The sequence below is a fragment of the Oreochromis niloticus genome, linkage group LG13 (genome assembly GCF_001858045.2).
Source record: "Oreochromis niloticus isolate F11D_XX linkage group LG13, O_niloticus_UMD_NMBU, whole genome shotgun sequence".
NCBI lineage: Eukaryota > Metazoa > Chordata > Actinopteri > Cichliformes > Cichlidae > Oreochromis > Oreochromis niloticus.
The window spans coordinates 28262784-28289769 of NC_031978.2; the positions used below are offsets into that span (position 1 = coordinate 28262784).

The following is a 26986-nucleotide window of genomic DNA, read 5'->3' on the forward strand; positions in this document are numbered from 1 at the left end:
TGTGGGAACAGAGCCGGGTTCAACAACACACACAAACACGTAACACACACAAACTAAGGAAATGTTATAAACCTTTTCCCAATTTAGGGAAGCAGTTTAAAGATGAAAAACACTGTGTGTGTGCTCTGTCTCAGTTATTTAAATAAGGACTTTAAAAAGCTATAAAAGTGGTGTTGAGTCTCACTTTTGGTAACAGATATGATTTTATTGTTAGCAAAGGGTCCACTCTGACTGATTTGTACCTATAGTTTTAGACTATTAACATATAAAGCCTCTGTGTCCATTCACTTTAAAGGTACAGTGTGTAAAATCTCACCATTAGACATCCATAGATTGCAGATTCTGGTCAACTGACTTCTGTTTTCTTACCCCTCCCAGTTCATGTGCATCATCTTAGCTACAATGGTCACCGTTCATCTATAGTGAGTGTGCGCTGTTAGTCTGCTGTCAATGTGCCGGATGGCAACGTCTAAAACTTTGTGAAAGGAGTTCGATACAAGTCGATGAGTCAGTGAAGCTCACTTCTGTCCAATGACAGTGATACTGAGGATTTTCTGAACTTTTCTGTCAATAAACGCTGGCGTTAGCTGCTGTTAGACAGCGTTAGTGAAACTGTATCTAACATTGTTGAATTTACAGTGGAACTTGGCAAATAAACTCTCACCTTCTTCCCTGAGCTGTGACCCACAGCCATTGTCCTGGATAGGAAGAGCAAATCTAACTGCCCCCCCACCCCACCCCCACCCTGGCAAACTGGCACCACCCTCCAAATACCTCTAGACTAATTAGGTCTGAAATCAAACTCTGTTTGTCCTCGCTGGACCTCTAGCAGTGTCACGGACTCAGGGCAGGACCAGAGGGAAGACTTTATATATAGAGCACAGAGGGATTTGGATGGGGCGGTTGAGGTGATTTGGGCTTTGTGACATGGGTTATAAGAGGGCTTTGATTAGAATTCTGATTAGTATCACGCAGATTAACAATGAAATGCTCAGCAGACGGGTCAATCTACATGTCTATATGAAATATATATGAAATATTTCATGCAAGTTTGCTCATTTTTAATACAAAAATGTGCAGATTTTCTAAAAAGTTCTTATCAGAGCTGGTCATGATTCTTAAATAGTTGTTAAAAAAATGACTGTAGACTTAAAATGGACCTGGATCCTTTAAAACTCGTCAGCGATAGCTGTGGTTGCACAATGACTTCTGGCCGTATGGAAGTCTTTGGAAAATGGCTCTCTGCCCTGACCTCTGTAAACTTTTTCCTGATGAGTTTTTGGGCTCAGTCACTCATTTATGTTTCTAATTTAGAGACATTACACAAATGCAAGAAAGCACTCCTGCATATTAGTGTAATATGAACATTGAAGGATATAGCCTGGTCAAAAGGATTCCTCACAGTGTTACTGGAAACCAAGATAATGCCATCTAGAGTATCTGGTTAGACACCATGTTTCTAAGATTTTTAGGGCTGAGTACAATATCCTGTTATATCTGAAGCAGGAAATTAGAGGTCATCCAATGATGTTGCAGTTTCACGATCAAAAACATACCTGCGTGTCACATCCGGTGACAACACTCGAGATTTCACAACATGGCTCCACTAAACAATGTGTGATGTCACAGAGGCTACAGCCATCTTTTGTAACGCCTGTGTTCGATGAATAACAACAGATTCTGTTGTATGAACAGCAAAGCAAATGTCAAAAATGTATAAAATTCAAAAAATCTGCTCTGACCCCCAACATCATGAAAATTGCACCAGTTCATCCAAGCACATGTCGTACCCGCTGCAGGAATGCAGCTGTCAAAAATGTGGGAAAACTAAACAAAGAACATGGTCCAATCTGGACGTTAGTTAAAGCTAAAAAGTTGATTTGGGTCTGTATCAAAATTTAGAGAGCCCTTCTTTTACTGGAGCTCCACTAAGTTTCAGGGGGTATTCACGAGGGGTCACCCCACAAGACAGGCGGGTGACTGCGGTGTGGACATTTACGTTTATAACCGTGATAACTCGAGAACAAGGTGACGTAGGATTTTGAAATTCATACCATAGGTGGATCTACTGAAAAATCTTGGACTCGTTTGACTCTGTGACATCGGCCTTAACGTCAAGGTCAGAGGCCAACGTTTCTGAATAGTTATTCACATTAATGGGTTTTGGTTGGCAGGAAGATTTTCTGCCTCCTTCAATTCTTTGCTTTAAGGCAGAGGTGGGGACTCCAGGCCTCGAGGGACGGTGTCCTGCAGGTTTTAGATATCACCCTGGGTCAACACACCTGAATCAAATGATTAGTTCATTACCAGGCGTCTGGAGAACTTCAAGACGTGTTGAGGAGCTAATTTAGCCATTTAAATCAGCTGTGTTGGATCAAGAACACATCTAAAACCTGCAGGACACCGGGCCTCGAGGCCTGGAGTTGCCCACCCCTGCTCTAAGGTAACCCGCTGCTAGTGAATGCTGTGTTTACATCAGTGATATCAGGATTGGTATCAGTGTTCTCATTCTGATCTGTACCAGAAAATGACTGAGCATTTTCCATGAAACATCAAACTGCTTTTCAAAACGATGCAAATTTTCCAAATTGTTCCGTCCTTCATTATACTGTAGACTCCAGTGACAGGCCCATATTTTAAAGGCCAATCCCAGTGAACCATATTCAAACAACCAACCTGGAGTAACCTATTTTGCTTACTGTAAAGACAGCGACGGGCTGTTCAGAATGGTGCCTTTTATTTGTTTACACTGGATGATGCAGTTGATCGGAAGCGAATGGCCCGGCGGAGCCGAAGGACGCTCGCTCGTGAAATGGGCCTCTTCCTATTGCAGCACAGCACTTGCGCAGTAAACCTGAGGTTTGTGTCACTCAGACGTTGTTGTAAAGCACACAGAAAGCAGAGGAGAATTACTCAAGGTTTGATTTGTAGCTGGGTCCTTTACTTTTGGAATAAATAGGCAGTTATTTCACCCTCCAGTGGAAACACACAGACAGAATTAGTGTTTTCGCTGCTTTCACCGTCTTTCACTCGAAACGACAGCCCGGGGAATGAGATTTTAATCATTTGGTGGGTGGTGTGAAATAAAAAGTCACATGTCTGCAGTAATGTCTAGTGTCTGCAGGCTCTGGTGCAGTGTGTCTGTGTGCAGTGTTTTCACTGCAGTATACAGCAGTGGTTGTGATGTGCTCTTAAGATAAAAACTGCATACTAATAATACTACACAGAGTGCACTATACAGGTCATCAGATGTTCAAGATGGGCTTTACGTCTACCAACGACTGCTCACACTGCCAAACCAACTCACCGGACAATTATATCCACGCTCTTTGGTTTTGTCCACCAGTTCAGAAGTTTTGGCGCGAGATATGTGAAGACTTAACAAAGTGTCTGAAATGTAACATTCCAACTTCCCCTTTAGTGTGTTTGTTGGGCAGCTTAGATGATGTCACTTCAGAAAAGAATATAGCCCATATGGTTTTCACTGCCCTATACATAGCCAAGAAAACAGTCCTCATGAACTGGAAAAATAAAAATAATCTTAATTCTAACCAATATAGAAATTATCTATTAGATTACATTAGTCTTGATACAGCCTCTGCCACCACATCAGATCAATTGCTCTGGGCTCCTTTGATCAGCTCCATCACCTAGTGGGGATGGGGGGTCATAGTTTGGTCCCACCTTCACTGTTGTGATTGGTGTGGGGGTAGGGACAGGCTTAGGGCGTCGGGGGGTTCAACCCGGGGTAGCGGTCATGGCCAATTAAGGGCTCTGTTGGCTCTTAGGTGACGGTTTCCTCGTGGCTGCGTGCAGCGGGGCTAGGGGAGGTTCTGTGCTGACGGACGTGGGTTACTGACCTGGTAGCCTGGCTGCCCCTGGGTGGGTCCGGGACGGGCGTGAGGTCCTGGGAGCGCTCCGTCTCTGGGCTGGGGCCCTGGCCGGGCCTCGGGGGCTTGGGTCCTGGTTGGTGTGTTGCCGGGGTTGTGGGCGGGTGGGTGTATGGGGGCCCAGCCCTGGCGCAGGGTGCCACCAGTGCATCAAGCCACCTGGGTGGCTCTTCAACTTGCAGGAGCTTTCCTCTCTTCAGGAACTCTCTCTGCAGGAGGGGGAGATACAGGAGAGGTGGAGGAAGATCTCAGCCTGGGCGTCTATTGTCTTGTGTAGTCTGGAAGATGAGTGGATGATGGGGTGGGTGCAGTTTTCTCTGTGGTGGGGTCGGGTGGGCTGTCCCGGGCTCTGTGGGGCCGGGCGGCGCTGCTGCACTGGGCCCCAGTCCGGATGGGCCTGGGCCCCCTTTCCCTGGCGGGTTGCAGAGTATGGGGGTGCCTACTGGGGTTAGCGGGGGAGCTGGCCCCAGGGAGGGGTCACTTGCCCCTCCCTCCCCATCTCCAGCTGCCTCCCTCTTCCCGCTCCACCACAATCACACACACATGCAGGGCCTTGGGGTAAGGGTGTGTCACCAGGGTGCAGAGGAGGCATCCCCCCCCCCCCCTCTGTCCCCTTCTGGCTGCCTCTGCCTCAATTTTATCCCACAACTTAGACATTCACATTACTCACACTCTCATTACACATACATATAGGATCTTGGGGGTGGGCACGCAACATGGACTCCAAATTACCATCAGGGTGTACAACCTCACCCCTGGCGTCGTTGCCCACCTCTCAATTTTAAATACACGTAGACATTGAGGGCTAGCAGGAGGGGCTATGCGCTTACCTGCTTCTCTGGCAGGTAGCTCCATGCCCTCCTGGGTTTTAAATGCACCTTAGAACACACATACATCAACACTACATATGAGCAGGTGGAGGGAGGTTTGGAGTCTTCACACACCCCCGTTCTCTGCGGCCTGCTGGTGGGGGGGGGCTAGGAGGAGGAGTTGGCCGTCCGACTGGGGTCTGGAATGTGGGGCCTCCCTGCTGCTGCGGAGTCGGGGCAGTCTGCTTCTCTCCACTGCAGGGAAAAGGGTAACACCACCTGGGTCTGGGTGCAGTTTCCCCCTCCAGGGGCAAGGGTACCCAGACCCAGTTCTTAGAGTACGCTTGGGGAGTGTGATTGTGTGTACAGTGTCTCTTTATGTCTGTCTTCACGTTGGTTGAGTGTGGAGTAATTGCTTATGAGAGCATGAGGGTGGGAATGGATGTTTGTATCTGTGTGTGCCTGTATGTCTGTGTCAGGTTGGGTATCAGACGCCACCTCTCTGGGGACATCTCAGGCCCTCCAAGGTTTGGAGGCCTATCTCCCTCCACCACTTCCCCTGCCGGTGGTGGACGCCCTCAGACATCGGTGCGTTGGTGGTTCTTTGTGTCCGGGGATGGGCGTCCAGGTACACAGCGGCTCACTCCTTGGTGGCTGCTTGCCGGGGCCTGGAGCCTGGGGCTCGCTCGGGCCACGTCGGGGTGGGGTGCCCTCGGCCTCTCGGCCTGGGGCTCGGTCACTCAGGCACAGCTGGCTGCCGGCGGAGCTCCTGGGCACGTCACTGCAACCCCCCTGGCTTCTGCTCCATGGCTGCTGAGTGACCCCTCATCTGGGACTCTCCTCAGCTCTTTCTGGGATAGTGGCGCGGCTGCCCCTCTGTTGGTCTTCCTTGGTCTCTTGTGTTCTGTGGGCCTCTGGATGTCTGGAGTTTTGATCTCCTCCATATCTGCTTCATGCCCTGGAGGACGGGGCTGTGGCCCCCCACACCCTCTAGCAGATCATTACATGAAGGAACCTTTTAAATACAAGCGCGTCCATGCTCACAGGTGTACACACGGGGGCTCACACACACAAACTACACCCTTTTTGGCTCTTACCTCAAAGCACACTGTGCGCTGTCGATCTTACGTGCTGCACCATAATGTTTAATATTTAGTATTTACTGTCATATTCCCATATATCATTGTGATGTTGTTTATTACTCTCGTTTTCTTCTGCTTGTTTTCTTTTTTCTTTCTCAACAGGTGATCCAGGTGATCGATATATGTATTTTTTGTCTGCTTATTCTGTTGGTTTTTGGTTTTTGCCCTTTTTCCCCGTCCCTCTTCTCAGCTGTTTTTCTTTCTCCCCTTTAAATCCGTTGGGCATCTTTCTTCACCTTTAGACAATAATTCTGATGGCAAAAGAGCCAAACGGGACAGGCAAAAAAAAGAAAAGAAAAGAAAGATAAAAACTGCAATTCACCGTGTCAACGTAGGTGTTTCGCAATCTAACCATATTGAAGTAAATCAGCCTCATTACGCATCTTCGTTTATTGTGAAACCTCTGTAATCAGACCTAGATCTGAGAGGAGTAGTGGGTCAGTTGAATGTTTACTCCAACCCCTATGGGAGTATCTGTGGCTGTGTTTACTCAGAGCCTGATTCTCTTTATATTTGCTTTTCAGGACCATGGAGAATAAATAAAAATGCCATTTTTAATTGTTAGGGGGGAGTGCACTTCTCCATCAGCTTTAAAGCTAATGCACATTTTGAGTTTTTTGTTTATTGTAGAACTAAAGCCTGAATTTAGTTTCCACTGGGGAGGTGAGTCACAGATCAGAATATAAAATCACCTCTAGAATGACTAATTGTGACGTTTGCCGGTAATCTGTGTGTTATCTCATGTACAGAAATCCACCCATTTACTTTTTGCCTGTTAAAACAAACATAAGCTATTTAAAGACAGATCTGTGCAGATGATGTTATACTGCACGCTTTTAATGACAAGAAAGCTTAGAGTTCACAAACACATATAGGTGGGGTGAGGTTTCCATAATTGACCGATAGGAGCCTGTTTGGCCCCTTGGTGAGGCAGTTTTTTACTTGTGTTTGACTGAATAAACACAAGACTGCGATGATGAGGCTGCTGGAATACTCTCACACCGTAATTTGTGTGTTAATGCTCGCTGAGGTTTCGTACTAGGTTTCGTACGTTTATTATCTGGTTTCCTCTTGTCGCCATCGTCGTTGTTGTTGTTTCTCTTGATCTTGACACCAGAGGAAGCCAGGGCTGTAAACTGTTTTTATTTCGCACCTCTCACTATCTCACACCTTGGCTTCCTGCAGCATCTGTAGCGCACGCTGTGAACAAGAAAGACTTCTTTTTCTTCTCAAGGAGATGGGGTGTATGTGTGTTTCACACAGAGATCTTCAGCAAGAACTCTTCTTGCTGAAGTCTACAATATTCTGCAAAAGTTTAGCAACACCACTCTGCATGTGCAAGCATACATGGATATACAGGAAAAACAGAGTTTGTGCTCTCACAAGATTGAAAGTAAATATGTGGCAGGAGCATCTTTATTGTTCAGCACAGCCTGAACTCTCTTAGGCAGCTTTCTCGTCATTGATTTAAGTAGTCTTCAGGAATAGTTCTCTGGACCATTCAAAAGCTCTTCTTTTGAAGGATATTCAAAGCTCTTCTTCTTTGTTTCATTGTATTCTACCAAGATGATCCAACACAGCTTCAATAACCTGAAGGCCATGACTGATAGTGGCACTGTGATGGCACTGTGATTGGGCATTGGTAAGATGTTTTCCAGATGGATGGTACTGTGTGGTGCATCAAAATCTGATGGTACTTTTCAACTTTGAGGAGATCCTGAACACCACTGTCTGAGGCCGTGTCCACACTAATATGTTTTTGTTTGAAAATGCATCTTTTTCTCTCCGTTTTGGCCTTCCGTCCACACTGAGACGGCAGTTTTGGTCAAGGAAAACTGAGCTTTTGAAAACGTTCTCCAAAGTGGACACATTTGAAAACGCAGTTTTCTCGTTGCAGTGTTGGCTACAAACCCGGAGCCTTTCAAAAACAATGGCGCATTTTAGTCATATGATGCAGTCATGTGACCAATTCAACTAAGATGCAGGACGGCATTGTAGTCTATATTCTCGCTCGATTTTGCAACTTTGTACTTTTGTGTTACTCGCAGCAACAACTCCACCTCATTGTCAGTCCATTAAAAAAACTCAGTGCTTTTCCTGAACATTTTGCAGCAACGTTTCAAAGAGTCGGAAAGTAAATAAACGGCAGGCAGAAATGAGACAGGAATCGTCTTAAGCGTTTTCAGTCGTTTCAGTGTGGATGCGCAACTTTTCGGAAACAATTAAAAAAGATAGTGTGGACGCGGGGCGTTTTTAGACGAAAACACCGTTTTCAAATTTATGCAGATTAGTGTAGACGTAGCCTGAAATGCAACCCCAAGCCATGGCAGAACCTCCACCGTGCTTTACAGATGGCCGAAGACACTCACTGCTGACCTCCTCTGTATACAATAATGACGATTTGAACCAAATATTTCTGATTTGGTTCGTCTCTCCATAAGATTTTCAGTCCAATTCTTGTGTAATTTGGCGAAACTCAACTTTTTCTCCCTTTCCCTTGCTTAATAATGGCTTCCTGACAGCCACCGTTCACTGAGACTATTTCTAATGAGGCTCTGGTGAACGTTGATAGATCAACTAAAGGAAAAAATCCTCTGAACATTGCCAGGTACAAGTGAGTGGGCGTCTAAGACAAATTTGTCAGATGTGGGCAGCTGAGTGAAGGAATGAACTCGCACCAAAGCGAATGTGACAGGAAGTGTCCAGGATTTCTCCCATTTCACTGCCCTGACAGCCCACTGATCACCCCCATTCCTCTCATCTGCCCCTCACCGTCCCCACAATGGGAGACCTGACACCCCTTCACCTGCTGCAGAGGCTCAGTTTGTAATGTGCAGACCTGTGCTCTTACTGAAACACACAGGTCTTATCACTCCCTCTTCATTCAGCTCTGTAGTGATAGAACTGTGTGGCTGCAGCAGGACAAACAGGACCATACTGCTCTTAATTACTTCATAATAATCAATAGATGTCTGCTTTTGACCAAACTGAGTCTTGCAAAAGCAAGTCATTTGGAAATGTATCCATTTTCTGAATTTTCAACAGATTTTTCTCTGATAATTCTCTGTGGGGACGTTGCCATCCTGTGTTTAGTTCGAGTCTATGAAAACAGAACGTAATGTGAAGAAAGAGATTAGCATACTATAACCCTACGGTTATTACGATAAGCAAGACTGAAACAAGGAAGGAAATGAATTGGTACAATGCAAGATCAGATTACTTGAGTTTTGTGTCAAACTGTTTTTAGAGAGCTCGCTTTTTCTGCAAAAACATTTTTTAGCGTTGTTTACCTTCTTTGGAGGGTCAACGTAGAGAGAGTGGGTATAAAATGAGGGGGAAAAGTAAGAATTACTCCAAACATGAGTTCCAGTCTGCCAGTCTTTCACACCCATAGACTGTATATAAAAGATGCACATAAACAGTTTGTTAAGCCTCCACTTTAGCTTTATGACCATAGCTGTCATTATGTTTTGTTCAGCCAGACATGACCACATTTAAAGGAGGCTGAACATCCACAGTATTGTCTGCTGCTACTAAGCTCTGTTAGCAATGGGCCTCCATAAACTGTATGGATGCAATGCACAGATGCCCGCTAATTAGTGCTAAATATAGAATTTTAGTCACCAAAACTAGAGCACAGATTTCTTGAAAGGTCTGTTAGTACATTTAGTCAAATGCACCACAAACACGTTCAAGTTTAGTTGAAATTTGGCGACTCAGTTTAGCAAAGGTCAGTCGTTTAAAGTGCTTCCATGGATGAAAACTTTAAGCCTTAACATAAGTTTAGGTGGTGAGTCTAAATACATACCTCGTTTATCTCTTTGTAGCTGACATTAAGAGGAAATTTAGCTATAGAACCCTTCACTTCTGCTATAAAGCTGACCATATTAACAGGTAGACGTGTGGCCATTTTGAAGTCAGCCCCAATGTTGCCACTGAGTTCTAAATAAATGTAAAATCATTGTAAAGGAAGAAATTTGTAAAACAACACCAGCAGTTCAAGGCCATAGTATGTGGCATGCTAAATGTAATAGAGTAGTACAAGTATTTTTACATCATGGACCAGTGAGACTCCAGTCTGTCACTGTAAAGACATTTAGCTAAACATGCATCCCTGAGGTGTCTTAATATGGGAAAAGGAAGAGCGTGATACATGACGAATGTGTAAAATTACAGAAAAGAGTTCTGGTAGTTCATTGCCAAGACTGTAATGTAATGATAATTTTTTTATATAGAGAGAGAAAGAAAATTCTATATAGAAGAGGGTTCATGAGGGTTGTCATTATCAATGGAAAAAGCTGTAAAATGTATGAAAACATAGTTAAAAGTTCATAATGTATGCACTCCATGTTTTCCAAAGCCTTCCAGAGGGTCGGGTTGGAGTTGGACACCAGAGGGGGCAGAATGGGCCCTCTGGTGTAGTACTTTAACTAAAAGTTTTAAAAAATGAGTATAAAGTGCTGTGATGGACATGGATAAAGTAATGGTTTTGATTGCCTTGTCGAGGAAGATGGATGCTTCCAGTTTATCAAGAGTCTTCAAGCATATCAAACTTTTGAGAGCAAGCAAAGGTCGTCTGTTTTGCAAGTGCACATTTTGCTTCCACTGAAGAAAGGTAGCAGCAATGAATTCATGAGATCAACATCGGATCTCTTTCGTGCCGCTGTGTACGCTTTCCCACCAGAGAAGAAGAGATCAGATGCCTGGTGAAGAGTTTTTGTTTCTATCAGATTTACGTTTGAAGTAGTTTCTAAAACCATGGTTACCACAGTCTGTAACAAAGCAACGAAAGATCTCAGTGAAGGTCCAAAAAAACTAAAAAAGTCAAATGTTTAAAAAGCTCGGAATGGTGCGACTGTTACACTGTTTCCACAAGTGGCCCAAAGTTAAGTTTTTCCCTCACTCTGCTGCCCTGCCCAGCTCAGATGTACTACAGGAGTGCCAGAGGATGGAGTGTGTGCCAGTGGATGCCAACTGCAGGGCACTCCCTCCCTCCCTCTCTCGCTCTCACACTCTCAGCCCATCCTACCCAAGCCCATTCTTCCACCCAGTGATATTGTCATTTGCCAATTGCCTTGCAGTCTTTCAACACCAGACACCACCTGATTAAAATGCTTGCGTCCAACACACTGGGCAGTAATGGCAATGAAAGACAATCCCCTTGAGAAAGAGGGGCATTTTTGCGCCAAAAAAGCTTGAGAGGGAAATCGGGTTAAGCGACGTGTGAAACCGCCATAGAGAAGCAGATAAATTGAACGGCAGCTAAAATTTCCTATTATGTCCCCTTAATGCCGGCGGAGGGGGGAGGGCTGTAAGGGACTTGACTTCAGACGCAGGGCTGTCCCAGAGAGAGGCGGCTTCTTGGTAAAGAAAGGAATTTGTCACTCATGCTCTTAAACTCTTAAATCTCCTCTAATACACTACAATCAGCAGGCTCTAATGTTCACAGAGTGGGTTTCCCTCCACGCTCAGACTCCGGGCTCTGCTGCGATTTTACGCCTCCTCTCAGAAGATGAAAAACAATCTGGGTTCCCAACCCTGCATGCGTGTTTTAAACTGTATGTGTGCTCATAGGGGTCCATATACCTCCTCCCTCCCTCCTTTCCTCTTCTCTTCCCTTGGTGATAATGTTTTGGCTTGTGTGTGTCCTTGCACTTCCACTTCCTCTAAAGTCTTACAGCACTGCGGAGGAATGGCCTCATCACAGGCCGGCCTTTGGGTACGTGTGCGTTATGGCCCATTTGTTGAGGACTTGCAAATAGCCAGAAATACATTTTTTGCTAAAACAAGACATGAACATTGCATTTGCACATCTTACACACGGAGACGGTCCTTTAATTTAACATGCAAGAGTGTTAGGAGCAGTGCTGCAATTCAAGTGTGAGCGCGTGCGCAGATTGGTGTATATTTTTGAATCTACTCATACACACCCTGATGGTGGTTGGTTGTATGAATTATAGTTTTGTTTCCCAGAAGTACGTCCAAACCCAGAGAGGACACACACACACACACACACACTCAGTCTGGAACACAGTGTCATTGAAACATTGCAACTTCACAAACACCAGCAGCTACAAACCCGCAAGGAGGTCACTGGGGGAAATCCGGTCAAGGTGGGAAACATGTTTTCATGAAGTGGTCATAAAGCCCAAAACCTACCTGGCGTCATTCTCGTGCACCATATTTGGAATAACGCTGAGATGCGTGCGCACATTTTTCCTCGTAGAACGCCTGAATTTTACAAATAGTCTTTTTTTTTTTTTTAGAATGATTTATTTCAGCTCAAGTTTCAATTATTTTGGATTTAGTGACACACCACTCACTACATGTAATGGTTTTTCCTTTCATGACACTCAATGGGCTCAGTCTGTGGGCTGCTGTGTCGTAGAAACATACTATAATCCGTACGTGGCTCATGCTTTCCTTGTAGTAATCTAGGTGTGTCCACCATGATTTTCTTAACCCTTATCCTGATAGGGAACACCAGGTTTCTCTTTTCCCTGTCAGGAGTTTTAATACATCTGCTAAAACGCACCAACTTGACTAAGATTTCAGTTGAGGTACTCAACACGTCCGCAGAACACGTCTCATTTTTCAGCCAGTTAACGTGAGAGTCACTGGTAACACAGAAGAATTAGCTTTAAATGTATAGTTGGAACATTATGCATCAATAAATACTTTTATATATTTATGATTAGTGATTGTCACATGTTATAAGAATTCAGATTGAAATGTGGTAGTACAGCAACTTGTACCAGCTGGTTAGTTCAACATTTTGTAAATTTGTAATAAAATATTTAGCACTAATTTATGTTTAATAACTGTGCATAGACAGTGTGTAGCTAATTTAGCTCATGGGCACATGAACATAATCTAACATGATTGGTAATATAACCTGTTTAGATTTGAAAATTATATGTGTAATTAAAAGACATGCGCCAGCTCCTCAATAATTAACATAATTAGCATAATTAACCATGTGCCCTAAATTTAAATTAGCTGATTGGCAAAAAGAGTGTTAGTTTTCTAATACGTTGACACATTTAGTCTAAAAAGTGAAACAAATTTATTAAACCACGGTCGTACAAGAGAGTTCAGGCTATGTTGGAAAATAAAGGTGTTCATACCAGATATCGACTTTGAAGGTCATTGTAACTATAATATATGTATGTTTGCACATGCTTCAATGTTTCTGTATCTATTTCCTAGTTTGATAACAAAATATAGACTTTTGCACAAAGGTGTGTATTATAGCCTTACAGGTGATTTTTACATCCAAGTTCTACATTATCAAAGTGTTTATTAGCTTAGAGATTATTTGCATTTGAATGTTTCAATGTCATTTGTAGTAAATAATTAGTTTTAAAGTTTCTTGTTGGCACCACACACATCTTGCTCACCATTTGAGTTCGTAAAATCCCCCCCTGGTTCCAACTGTAACCTCGTGCCTCCTTTTGAGCTTGATTGCATAAAATGTGTTTTATATGTAAAACACTGTGTTTTATATTTAAAATGTTTGTTCTCTTCTGTCCTCAGACATGGCAGGTGTGTTCACGTGTCCTCCTGCGGCCCTGGATTCGGGCATCGGGCTCCTGTGTCGGCTGTTCGAGGTGTGGGTCAGGTACAAGCCGGCATCCTTGCTCTGACAGAGTGGCTGCTGGGGAGGATGAGCACAGTCAGGATGCAGCTGTAAATGAAGCTTCTAGTCTGGTGAGTGTCGTTCACACAACTCTTATTTTATATGATTTTCATTTATTTGTCATTGTGACCTGAGTGCAGATGCATATTGACAACTTGAACTGTAACACTGTGGTAAAAGAACATCACGACCAGTCCGAAGGAACAGTGTGAAGTGTTTGCTAGACAGTAGACTACATATGCTAGCAATGATTTTCATAAGTAAACGGATGCGTCTCAAGGTTGCACTCTCTATGGCTACACAAGGCTTGTTTGTGAAGTGTTAGAGTGAAAGAAATTGCTGACACTGCTGTGTAGGGATATATTGAGTTCTATATTAACACACTGACACAAAGTCACAGTTAGATTGATGTTAATGTGGTGTCTGTGAAGTGTGAAATATCAGGGACAATTTGCTTGTTGCTGTCATGTTCTGCTCTCACAAGAAGTCAATATGGTTCAGTTCTTTAAGTAACCGAGGTTTCTGCTCTGTACCCACGTTTGGTTTAGCCATCTGTTTAGTTGCTTGTGTATTTTTGAGCTTTGGTTGATTACTTAAACACAACCCAAAGTATTGTGTTCTTAAAGCTGCCAGTTTTTGGTATTGAGTCATATAAATCTGTTTAATGTGAACACTGTTACTCATACTAACCATAGACTGTATATTAAAGATGGACTGGGCCACCAACCATAGTCTGTATATAAATGATGAACTTAGCCACTACAGGTTAGTTCATGAACTCTTCTCCCAAAGTCTCAAACTGAGTGTTTTAACTGTGGCCATCTCAATGTTTTGAAACCAGATATGAGAATCTGGGGGTGGAATGTGAGTGAGAAACCAAGGTAGATACCATATAGCAGCAACTTGTCAGCTTGAATAAAGGCCCACCATAAAACGTAACCTTTATTTGTATCATATCGTTTATTTGGCTCCAACTGGGACCACAACGAGCCCTGGATTGACCTTAAAAGAGCCCAATTGACGTATTAGCGATCAGTTAGCTACTTGCTAATCTTTTGGCATCTGCATTCATAATGGCCATTAAATGGAATTAGAAATGCTAATTATGGAGTTTTGACGTTGCATAGTTTGTCGAGCAGGGGGGCGGTCTGTAGTTTACCTGTTGGCAACACGTGTTTGGAACCCCACAAACACAACAACCAGGTGGCCAAGCAGCATCGCCAAATCACAACAACAGTCACTTAAATAGACACTTAAATGGCTACACAAAACAAATGTTAGAGGAATCTGTTTGTTTCATGAGACTTAAAGAAACTAGTGCTGTCAGCATTAATCTCGTTAAAATGGCATTAACACCATAACCACATTAAATCTCCGTTAGCGAGTTAGCGCGGATTGCCCGTGCGTGGGCAGCACGGCACTAACAAGCTAACGCGTTAGCGCCGTGCTGCCCCACGAAAGATTAACGCTGACAGCACTTTTTAAATCACCAAATATCGGTGTCAGTATCAGTCTTAAAAATCCTGTCCAGTTACATTTATGACTTACCAACTATTATGGGATATAATACTATAGCTCCCAAAATCTTTTGGACGTTTTCGGCTCTGACCTTGAAATTACTGGTCACATGACAGCATAAGAACCGTCAATGATGTGGCCTAGCAACACGAGCGATAGCCTCCGCCCCAATGACTTTATTCAGATATTGGTATGTAACTTATATATATGTATATATTGTGCTATTTCTTACTTCTTGTATTGTCTGTTTTTGTTGCTGTTTGTACTGGAGCACTGTAACCAACATAATTTCCCCTAGGGATCAATAAAGGATTCTGATTCTGATGTTTACTGATTGATGGCAACAAGAACAGGATTCTTGAAACTTACTGGAAGAATAGTTTGCAAAACTAGCATTTGAGGCCACAGAGTCATAAGGAAAATGTTTAAGAGAGGTCATAGACCAGGCGAGTATTAGGTTTGTTTTACAATGAAATTCAGTATAATCTGACTTATTTTGGAAACCTAAGGAGCCTGAAGCACTTCCAGATGGGCACTTCATTTTTCAGGCCTGGAAGCTGTGTCCATCTTCTATATACAGTTTATGATAGTGACTAAACCACGGAGATTTATTATCAAGTGTTTTAGGCCTGGGATTGTTTTCTCAAAGTAAAGCTTCAGAATTAGTCACTCCTGGCAGCAGAAAGCATATCGTGAGTTATTATGACAAGTCAGCAAAAATCTAGCTTTTAAAGTACAACAACATTTACAAAAGTCTCTGTTTTAGGGCTCTTAAAAGCCTAGATTTGTGTGGATGTAGGCTTACTTGCAACACAGAACTGTTTTTAGTGAAAACAAATACATATATGTGAGTGTAGATGTTGTAATGTTTGTGAATTTTGTGAATGTGATGGAACATTTAGCAGCTAAAGATTGAGATACTTCCTTGATGATTTGGTGGAAACTGGATCGGTAGTACACAAGCAGCTCTAGGTGTGGGTGGGGGGGGAAGCAAAGTCTTTAAATTCCCCAGTAAAGTGACTTCCATTTTGCTTTTGACCAGGACGATGACGACTTCCTGTTCGAGAAAGGGGATCTAAACCTGTGGGCTGAGCCCATCCAGTGGGTGAAGCTGCTTCACAGACACCTTGGCTCCCTCATCCTGACCTTGAAGGACACTCGGGAACCAGGATCTGCTGGACTGGACCAGTTTAACCAAATCCACACACTGGCCCAAAGCAAGGCCCTCAGCTCCCAGCAGGCCCTGGACTCCCTCCCAGCTCTGCCTCAGTTCTGCTGCACCATCGAGCACGCCCGGCTGACGCTGCGTCAGCAGAGGGCCGCTCTGGCTCTAGAGGTGCTGGACAGGCTGAGACAGAGAAGCTAGAAGAGATCGGTTTTAGTTGCACCAGTTGTTTATTTTCAATGGGAAAAGACTTCCAAATATTTCAATTATCACATAAATGGATTTTAATGGGCCGACACAGGAGACCACAGGCTGGTTTTGTGGTGAAGTCTTTTAATGATCAAGTCGAGGGAATGAAGGAACTCTGATGTTTTTCGTTTTTTACTTCATGTCTTACAAATGTTGCTCTCATTGATTGCCAGAAGCGTCATAAGTGCATGATTACTGTTCTGTTATTAGTGTACTTTTTAAATCCAATGTTCCCAACTGCTAAAATGGAAAAAATAAAACATAATGTCCCGTTTTTTTTGTTTGTTTGTGTTTCTGAATGCTAAGATGTTTTTAAAGAGGCTGCAGATGATAATAACAACACTGTGTGAACATGTGTGCAGATTTCTGGCAATTGTGAAGCTATAACAATAATTCAAGCCGGGCTTGTGCGAAAACAACACTCGACGCACTGTTCTCTTATCAGTGGGAATGTGTCACACGACAGACTTCCAACAGTGTCAGCATTGAGCTCGCAGTGCATCCCGCGCTCTCCATGTCCACCAGGGAATTTTAATTCGGAACAAAACAACTCGGGCGCCTTGAAGCTTTTCGGGCTTGAGTGCAGCGATTGTGTCGGCGCTGACACGTCACCAGAGTTGTATTTCAGCGTACACTTTTGACTCCTGTGTGTTTATACGAGGTGTTATTTTCCTGTGATATTTAATTTACTGCAGGACTCTTCCCATTGGACTGCGTTTTTATTCTTCCCTCTAGTTTTCCCGGTTATGTAATTAGGAGGCAGGCACAATGCGCTACTGTCCTCCCTGTGTGTGTGTGTGTGTGTGTGTGTGTGTGTGTGTGTGTGTGTGTGTGTGTGGATCCATGCTGCCCCCTCATACAGCTGGACCCTTCTCTCTCCCTGGTAGCCATGTTCCCAGTTACAGTAAAACTGACGTAATGTTTTGGAGCGCCTCAACATCCCCCAATAAAAACAGAGCTGTGCGAAGGGAGAGCGTTTTCTGCGGGACGAGGATGTGTTCGAGGGATTTCTCAGGAGCCTCGCTGTGTCTGTCCTTCACATTAAACTATTTATCACAACTTTGCAAATAGTCCTGGGGCAGCCCTCAGCCTAATTTTAGGGTTGGTAGTAGTAGATTCCAAGCTCTTATGTCACTTGTTTTTCGCTTGTTGCTATTTTCCTTTTTTTTTTTTTTGCCCTTCTTCCATCTCTAACCAAACCATTCAGCCCTTAACAGTACACTGAATCATGTCACAGAAGGAAAACTTTTAGAATCACTCTTCCAATTATAATAATATATGGAAAACCAGTGTTGCAGAAACCAGTCATTTCTGGTGATATGTGTTGCTTTTTTTCTTCTTTTTTTTAAATACCCTCCTGCCTGAAATATCTGCCTTTCAGAGGCCTGATATAGAGCTCCCGTGCTCTGCTGCCAACTCTGCAATCTTTCCACTGTGGTTTTTTTAAAACTTGTCATAACTCCAGAGAGCAGACTTAAGGAGTTTGACATTTTCATGTGAACATTTTGCCATCCTTGGAAGGATGGGGGGCTTATTGCAACCGCACTGCACTCTTTGACTTTACAACTGAGGGACTTTTTATTGTTAGGCAGGGAGGTTTTGTTAAAATGACAAAAGCATGTTAAAAATGATGTTTTTGTGTCTCAGGAGCTTTACTTTCACCTCTTTGTGCAGAAATACGAAATGCTGTGCTTTTATTTTAAAACAGAATCAGTTAAAAGTATGATAGTGCTCCAGTTTAACTGTCCTGGGTGGACCTCTGAAATCTTATCCAGCTCTGGTCAGCAGGTGGCGCCTCAGTCCTCCTCCCCCTTCGCCGATCCCCCTGCTGCTCTCTAGGGGGCAGTGTTGCTCTGTCGCTCCACACAAAAACCACATTCCTGCACAGTCTGGGCTTTCTTGAGGTTGGAGGAGGGTGAAAAACAAGTTTTAGAGGAACTTAGAGGAGTGCTTTAAAAAGACTGAACCAAAACAAATCTATTTACTGCAGTAATGACTCTGCACGTTGTGCTTCTGGAGTGACGGCTTCAAAGGTGAAAGCCAAAAAGTTTAGTCGTGACAAGATTAAAGTGGGTCATGCTGGCATTTAGAACCTGTGTGTGTGTGTGTGTGTATAGAGTGGATACTGTGGATTATGCAACCAGTGGAGTCTAAAAGTTGTGCTGCACTCTGACTGGTCTTTTCTGCGCTCATACTTGTGGTCTCACCCCATCCACACGCAGAGAAGCAGGGAGAGGCTGAATTTCCTTCCATTACAAATACATGTGTCAGCTTCTAAGTGCACAAGAAAAGACTGTTGGTTCAAATCCCAGGACTTGAGGAACCTTAAAACCTCCCTCTATTTACGACACCAAGCTTCGCTAATGCGCTGCAGGCTGGCACGCATTCATAGTAGAGTACCACATTCTTTCTCAACGAGCCCAAAAAGCAAAACCAACTTCCACAAAATTGTGTGATTTAAAAAAAAATTAAAAAAAGTTTCGGGGGGTGAGAGGGTGGTGGTTGTGGGAGGGTTGGGCTGGGGTTGTATTTCATTTTCAAGGCGTGGTGTTAAAGAATAGACGGCCAACCGGTGAATGGAAGTTTTTTTTTCCTCGGGGAGGAGGCGGCTCCTCGAAAAAAGTTTGCACCGACTTGAGCTCGCCCCTCCCCGGCCACGCAACATTTATACGAAGGCTTAGAGCTCCCAGCAAAGCACTCTGGCTCAGCGCTTCTCAAGGGGAGGAAATAAAACCACCTACAACTCAACAACACAAACTTAACCCCCCTCTTTTCCTCCCTCCTGTTTCTTCCACGGACTTAAACCTGCACATAAGCTTTTTAAGCAACTTTTCTAAAGTTTTATTTTTTTCCACAACCAAAAACCAGTCGTGGCACAAACTACCGCTCGTCGCATTCAAGGATCCTGCTCGGTCCTCCATGAAAGAGGCAGTGCGGCAGCAAGTTTGGGGAAAAGAGATGTCAGCGACCGTCTTGTCAGCTTTCTACGACATGGACATGCTTTATAAGGTAAAAAAAAAAAAAAGTTTGACGCTTTAAGAGTGTTTTCTTGTTCTGAATGAGTTTTGTGCCGTACTAACTTGTGCACAGTTTGCATGTGTTCGACTGCAACAAGTTGTAAATACTGCAGGCGCAGTCTTTACGCCATGTGCTCAAAACAGTAACGCAGTTAACTGTCCGAGACGCTAACTTGGTGTCATTTCTTCCCAGCAGCAAGATAAAAGCATGAACATGAACGCCCTCCACATCAACAGCATGCTGGACAAGAAGGCGGTGGGAGCTCCGGTTGGCGCTCCCGGCTCCGGCGGCGCCTTCACGCCGGGATTTTACCGCAGAAACTCGACCAGCAACGTGGAGGCGATGAACAACGGCAACAAGTTCTCCATAGGCACCTATGGCAGCCTCAAGGAGAACACGCCGAGCAGCAACAGCAGCGCCACGGCCCTCATTAACAAGGAGAACAAGTTCCGCGACCGCGCTTACAGCGAGAACGGAGAGCGCGGCGTGCTGCAGCAGAAGCCCGGCTCACAGATCAACTCCACCCGCTACAAGACCGAGCTGTGTCGGCCCTTCGAGGAGAACGGCTCCTGCAAGTACGGCGAAAAATGTCAGTTCGCTCACGGCTACCACGAGCTGAGGAGCTTGTCCCGCCACCCTAAATACAAAACTGAGCCGTGCCGCACCTTCCACACCATCGGCTTCTGCCCGTACGGTCCCCGCTGTCACTTTATCCACAACGCCGACGAGCGCCGGCCCGCTCCGCCCGCCAACGCTAACGTGCAGACGGTGGAGCCCAGGTCGGCTCGCGAGCTCTGCGGCTACGGCCAGAGAGAGGTCCTGCCGCCGCAGCAGCAGCTCGGCTACACCCAGAGGACAGACCAAAGCTTCACCACAGTCTCAGCTTCTCCGGCTTCTCCACCCACCACGGACTGGAGTCTCCCTTGCTCGACAGCCCGACGTCCCGGACCCCTCCGCCTCCCACTTCAGCCTCCTCCTGCACCTCCGCCCACAGCTACTACAACGACGATGTTCTGTCCCCGAACTCCATGCCGTGCATCAACAGTGCCTTCTCTTTCCCCGGACAGGACCTAAAAGCCTTACTGGCCCCGCTGACTGTGCACACCAGCAGCAGCTACGCCAACAACCACTCCGCCGGTGCCTACTACGGGAACGTGCAGAGCAGCGTGTGCCCGCCTTCCCCCCGACCTACAACATGAGCCACTTGCAGGCGCTGCGCCGCCTCAACGAGTCGCCGGTGTTCGATCCTCCTCCCAGCCCGCCAGACTCGCTCTCTGACCGGGAGAGCTATGCGAGCGGGTCCCTCAGCTCTTCGGGGAGCCTCAGCGGCTCCGAGTCCCCGAGTCTGGACGCTGGAAGACGTTTGCCAATCTTCAGCAGGCTGTCGATTTCAGATGACTAATCACACTTTCCTTTTTTCTTTATTTTTTTTCATATGGATTATGATGGACGAGTCAGGGGAGGTGGGTTGTCAGTGAGTGAGAGACTGTCCTTCAAAGCAGAGGATCCCAGGATCCCACCCCACTTCCCTCATTTCAGCAGCATCCACCCCTGCTGAAGTGCCTTCGTGCAAGACTTTTAAAATCTCTACCAGCTCTAAGGGTGCTGACCCTGCTCCGACCTCGCTGGAGGGGGGCAAGAGGAGAGTCTCACCCGCAGAGATCAATAAAGCTTCAGTTTAAAGTGTCCTTGACCTGGCATTAGTCTAGTATTTTTTTTTCTTTATATGTAATATAGCTGTATTAAAACTTAGATAGCAAACAGAAGGCATTCCATCAGTGCCTTGCCCAAGGGCTCATGGCAGCCCCCTTCTCCCTTATTGTTGCTCTATCAGGCAAGCCACACTTTTCCTGGGATTAGGTGTGTGTGCGCGTGTGCGTGCGTGTGTGTGTGTGTGTGTAACATGACTTGACAAGAAGAAGAGACTGTAAGCGGTTTCAGATTTCCTCCCATCCTGCCAAGAAAATGCCTTGACTTAAAGTAACATTATTTTTTTTCATCCTCTTCTTCTTTCCTCTCTGAAAGCTTCAACTTCCATTCCAGATCTGTCTCTCACCCAGCGCCACCCAGTGGTTCGTTTGGTTAGTGTAGTTTGTTGCTTGGTTAAAAAGCACTCTTGAGTTGGGCTTGTTTGGGGAAATCACTGCTGATGGTTGAATATATATTTTTTTAGCTGTTTCTTTTTTTTCTCTTCTTTTTTTTGAGTGATTTACATAGCGGTGCATAACTGGCTATGGACTATTTAACTTATTTATTATCTTGTGAAAAAAAAGTATAGGCTACATTGGTAATTTGTGTCCATACTGTATTTATCAAGTATGATGAAGCAATAGATCTATATTCTTTTATGTTTAAATTATGATCGCCATTATTAATCTGCATAAAGTGGAGTGTATGTTCTTTTCACAGTAATATATATATTGTTTTTTTTTCTCCTTTTTTTTGTAACTTCACTTGGTTATTTTTATTGTAAATGAGTAAAAAAAAATCTTAATTTAAGAGAACGTATGTGATATTTATTTCATTAATTTTGTTTCCTTGTTTACGTTTATTAAAAAAAAGTTTGCGTGATTGCTGTTTGCTCCTGAGGTTGTGTGTCAGAGCTGTAGAAGGCTTTCTTTTTTCTTTTTTGAGGATCCTTATTTAGATGTGTCTGTAGAATGTATAAACAATGGTTTGTCATAGACCGTCCAAACCTTCGTTCCTCTTTTCGTTGATCTAGATCAGACTTCAGTGACAAAGAACCCGAGTCAATAAATTAACCAAAAAGTATTTTTTATTTTTTTTCCTTTTTCATTTTCTGTTTGCACGAGGTCACACTGTGATTCCAGCCACGTGCTAAAGAATGTAGCAATCCCTTGTGCCCCAGTATTATTGTGTAGTGCCTATGGGGTTCATAATCTTGACATGCCTTAAAATTAACCAAATAAAGTATTTTTCCTACATTGCATCTTTTTATAAATCCAGATTGAACTGAATGTAGTGTTGGATTTTTGTTTTTTCTAGAGGTTGTTACCACTCCAGACACTCTGACAGGAAAAAAAAGAAGAAAAAAAAAACACAACTGTAAACTTTCTCAAAGTCCCCATTCCTCTTTTGTTTTTTTAATATTGAAATCTAGTGTTGAGTTTGCTGGAGAGGGAAGTTGGATGGACACATTTGGTTTGTACATAGTAGGTACAGGGGGATGCGCACTATGTACTTTTGACTACTTTATCAGAAGTAAAGCTTTTTGAATGTAACACACAGAAAAAAAAAAATGGAGAAAAAAAGACGGACAAAAGACAACCGAGAGTTGTGTTCTTTTTTGGGGGGGGGGGGGTCAGTTCACTACAAATTGAGTGTGAGACTGTTAACTTTGTACTGTACATTTTTTTTGTAGTTCTCCCAATAAAAAAACAACAAAAAAAAAACAATTTTTCAAAAAGTTTCAGACTCTGACTTCTTGTAGCTGTATGATGATGTCACACACGGTCAAAGCACTGACCAGCTAGTTTTACCCAAGTGCTGCTGGGTCCCCCCCCCTCCTTCCTCTGGATGTGTATATGCTCTCTGCAACAGTTGTGAAAGTTCACTACAAACATGGAAAAGGGGTACAGAACAAACTGGAGATGGTGTTGTGTAATGAATTTTCAAAATGAAAAACTTAAGAGGCACTGGGCCGTGGGAGGATAAGATTTCAATCTTTATTATGTCGATATATACGTGATATAGACTGGCGCTCTCAACCCTCAGACTGCAGAAGAAGTGCCACACAAAGTTAAAGCACAATATCCTGCTCACTTCCAGCTCCTTGTTTTTAATCTGGGACTAGCTTTGTGCTTCATACTGGGTTTGGGCCGAGGCTCTAATATCACTGACTATCTGCCAACGAGCTGTTTCCCCCAGTTCTTTAAGCCAGCTTTATCCTGATTGGCTGCCCTTCACATACAAAAAGGTTTGACCAGCACTGTAAAAACTGAGCTGATTTACAGCGATTACAGAATAGGTCTCCTTTACGACATCAAAAATAAAAGTACTGGACCTGATATTTAGCTCTGGGAGTCTAGTCCAGAGTCACAAGTTAAATCTTGGGGCTCGTAATTCTAATTAAAAAATGCAGAGAGGAAGAAGACAAATCAACAAGTTTGTGTTGTTGTTTTTTTCTTTGTTGAGCGGATCTTAATCGTAGTTTTTGTTTTTTAGAGCCTCGGGCAGTTATTTAAACAAAACCATGTGAGAAGTTTAGAGAGGAAATCTTTTTGTGGGGAATGGAACTGCTCAAGTGCGAGCGCAGCATCAAGGATGACGAGTGAATCATTAACCCTTAGTGTTCTCTAGGATTATACCCGAGTCATGGCTTGCTTCAATAAAAAAATAAATGTGCTTGTGTTGCACTTTCCAGAGACTTTTTATTCTTTTCCTTGTTTTCTGCCACACACACACTAAGGCCCAATGTGTGATCATTAAGAACTCTATGGAACTCTATTATAGGCCATTAATCAAACTATGGCGTTTGAAATGAGCACAATAGGTACCCTTTAACTGTGTGAGTGACATCGGCGTGCTCTCAGGTCACAGATTATTGTATCAGCAGCAGCCATCGGCCCATAACTGATTAACTCTGCAGCTGTAAATGTGTTTCTTCTATCAGTCACCTGAGCTAGTAAACCTTTGCAATTCACCAGCTTCAGAAACCGATCCAGCCTCGCCAGCTTCTTATCGGAGTGCCACGTTCGCTCACGTCTAGACGGAGGCGAAAGCCCCGGCGTGCGCTGGCCTCCGCTGTCGTGGTGCGCGGGTTTCTAGGAGGCTTTCAAAGAAGAGCAGCTTTCTGTGGCGCTCCTCTATGCAGTTATAGGCTGTAAGAAAACACAGGGCCCGGGAGTCATGCGGTGCCTGGAGTTCACGCCAAGATAAGGCAGGCTGATAAGGGCCTCGGCAAATATTTACTGTGTCCTCAGGATTTCATAATGAAGTGTTTATCAGAGCAGAGCCAAAGGGCTGCACAATGTGCTGCGGCCCTGCCAAGTAGGATCCGCGTACCTGTGACTCAGAGTGTGTTTGTGTGTGTGTGTTTGTGTGTGTGTGGCTGAGTTTCACTCAACAAACCTACATATAGAGATTGAGGGAATGTATTCCTGTTCATATATGTTATGTCTGAGTAAGATGAACTTTTCCTATGAAGGATGTGTATATATGTGAGTGTGTGTGCAGGGGTCTGCCTGGCTAATGGGTTCTGGAGCTTGTACAATGAAAGGAAACACTCTCTGACTTGTGATTAGGGCAGGAAGAGTCCAGCTTCCTGGCCACCACCCATTTCCACCTCTTCTTCGTCCTGCTGTTTTTCCTTCTCCTTCAGCTTCCCTTCTCCCCTACAGAGGCGGCTCGGCGGCTTCTAGAAGTTGCTATTTGTGTTCCGCGCTGCCGCTCTGGGAAGCCGTGCGCTCGTCCTGGTATTGTTTTGGCATGCTAAGCCCAGACCTGGGGTCAAGCAGTAATGGCGTATAACTTTTTAGACTTTTGTCATAGAATATATGGGTGCCAGATGGGTGGAAGCTTGCCAAACAGAAAGCAGAGGCTCTGATCATTTTTTATGTCACGAAGCTCTAATTAGACTCTGATCAGACCTTAATCGACATGTGGCCAGATTTTCCCTGCAGGTTGATTTAGCTGTAAAAGTCGAAGATTAAAGGAAAAAATATTTCTTTTATTTAACGAGCTATAATTGCTACTTATACCTAAAGTGAAAGTAAACATTTCTCACTCTAGCAGAGAGCCTCTTCCCCTCCACCACCCTATCCTCCACCCAGGTCTGGGCCTCGGAGTCACACGGGTGCTGTAAATCAACCCTCGAAAGTCCCCTTTTTGTACCGATTACCTGCGATTGTCAACTTTTTCTGACCCTACTCTGGTTTCACAATGAAACAATGTGTGCATGTGTCACAACAGGGTATGAAGCTCCACCCAGCTGACGGTGTGGCTCAGGATCAGGGAGCTGTCACATTTTCCAGAAGCGCCCAGTCAGAAGTTGGAGTTGTTTATTTGGTCATAACTTGAGGTAACATGAAGGCAGATGATATCCAAGTCCTTTTTAAGGCAATAGGAGGGCCGCCAAGACAGACAAGGGATCCATTCTGTCGGTGATCTGAAGTCCTGTGTGGCCTGTAACTATTTTACATTCAAATAACAGCATCAGAATCATTTTGATGGTACACTGACTTGTAATAAAGAAATGGGCTTTTCTTTTTTTTACTTTCCTAAAAGAAAACAGCCGCTGGCAACTGCTATATATTCTAAACTGTGCTGAAGTGGCAGTTTGGTGTGGGAGCTACAGTTTACTTTTGCTTGTGGTTTTGATTCAGTGCTTTAATCTGAAGAGGGCGAATGGTACAAAGGTGTAAACTAACAGCTTTTATTCAGCTGCACACGCAGCAACTGTGTTCCCACTGAGTTTCTGTATTTTTAGTTTGATTAAACTCCTTCCATAAGCAAGTCTCACTACTGGGCAGCTATGTTGAACACTTACTGAGGATTTATACTTCAGCAGGAAATCTACGTCATAACTGCAAACACCTCTAAAACCCCGCTGCCTCATTAAGCTGGATTTAGATGTACGGGAAATCTACGTCCTTACTTACGATGTAACCGGAAACGTCACTTAAACTCTACACCGCAACCTTCAACACCATTCAAGTTGCTGCGTTGAATGAAGTTACGTTTCTTGGGAGGTGCACATCAGGTTACCGTTATATCTTCAGTTACGACGTAGATTTACCGCACAAGTCAAAATCACAACCTACGGCACAACCTGACCGCCCGGCCTCCCTCGTAATGTTTCTGTCAGCTGGCACCATGAATAAAACACCGGGACACGAGTACACGGTAGTTAAAACATCACGTTATTGTCTCCCTAATAACGTGTGTGGGCTGTATGGGTGAGGGGGGGTCTTTTGCTTTTTTATTTTTTTGCTGCAGCTTTACTCCGTTTGACCTCTCAAGGCCACCGTCCTTTCGGTAGTTAGCTTAAAGCGCTATATAATTTCACTTTAACATCAATGGTCAGCACTATATAAAAATAGTTATACAAAGTTTTCTAACTTTGAAACAAAATCCCAGACTAAATGGTGAATCCCCGACTTGTTATATAACTTTGTTTTTCTTTTTAGTTACAGCGCATGTAAAGGTCGTCAAAGTTACAACCTGCAGGTGCACAGTGCTGCTCACACGTCTATGTCATGTAAATGATTACATTTTCAGGTGAGATCAGAGTTAAGGCAGTGGTTTACTACTCTATGGTATGTCCTGCTTCTGAAGCTGAAACAGCTCCACAGTTCTTATGAATCAGCAACATTAAAACGTTTTTTTTAATATAAAAAAACCAAAACATTCCTTCCTTTCACATTCTTTGATGGCTCCAGTAAGAATTGAGTCATGGGGATCTTTGAGAAAATGGAGGGAAATTTATGCATCTTTATTTAGTAATTAATGCCTGTGTGCTTGTGTCTATAGCAGATTTTTTATGTTTCTTTATGTATAAACACTGTAATAATGCCAGGGGCATAATAATCCACCCA

General features: G+C 44.0%; 2 protein-coding genes across 6 annotated transcripts in view; both read left to right on the plus strand.

The window, feature by feature from the left end:
- thada (THADA armadillo repeat containing) overlaps window positions 1–16686 on the plus strand; it is a 109592-nt gene extending 92906 nt beyond the window's left edge. For 4 of the 5 annotated variants that reach the window (XM_019366921.2, XM_019366919.2, XM_019366920.2 and 1 more), the window contains exons 38-39: window positions 13378–13551; window positions 16041–16686. In XM_019366921.2, coding sequence (XP_019222466.2) covers window positions 13378–13551; window positions 16041–16364 — 498 coding nt within the window. In that variant the 3' untranslated portion in view covers window positions 16365–16686. The remainder of the gene's footprint in view (window positions 1–13377; window positions 13552–16040) is intronic. The other variant, XR_003213513.1, reaches the window with a different exon arrangement.
- Window positions 16687–19059: 2373 nt separating this feature from the next.
- Window positions 19060–22690, plus strand: zfp36l2 (zinc finger protein 36, C3H type-like 2). The gene is given in 4 exon segments (XM_003452320.5): window positions 19060–19421; window positions 19626–20282; window positions 20285–20606; window positions 20609–22690. Coding segments are annotated over 4 exon segments (1293 nt in total). The 5' UTR covers window positions 19060–19331; the 3' UTR covers window positions 20833–22690.
- Window positions 22691–26986: the final 4296 nt, after the last annotated feature.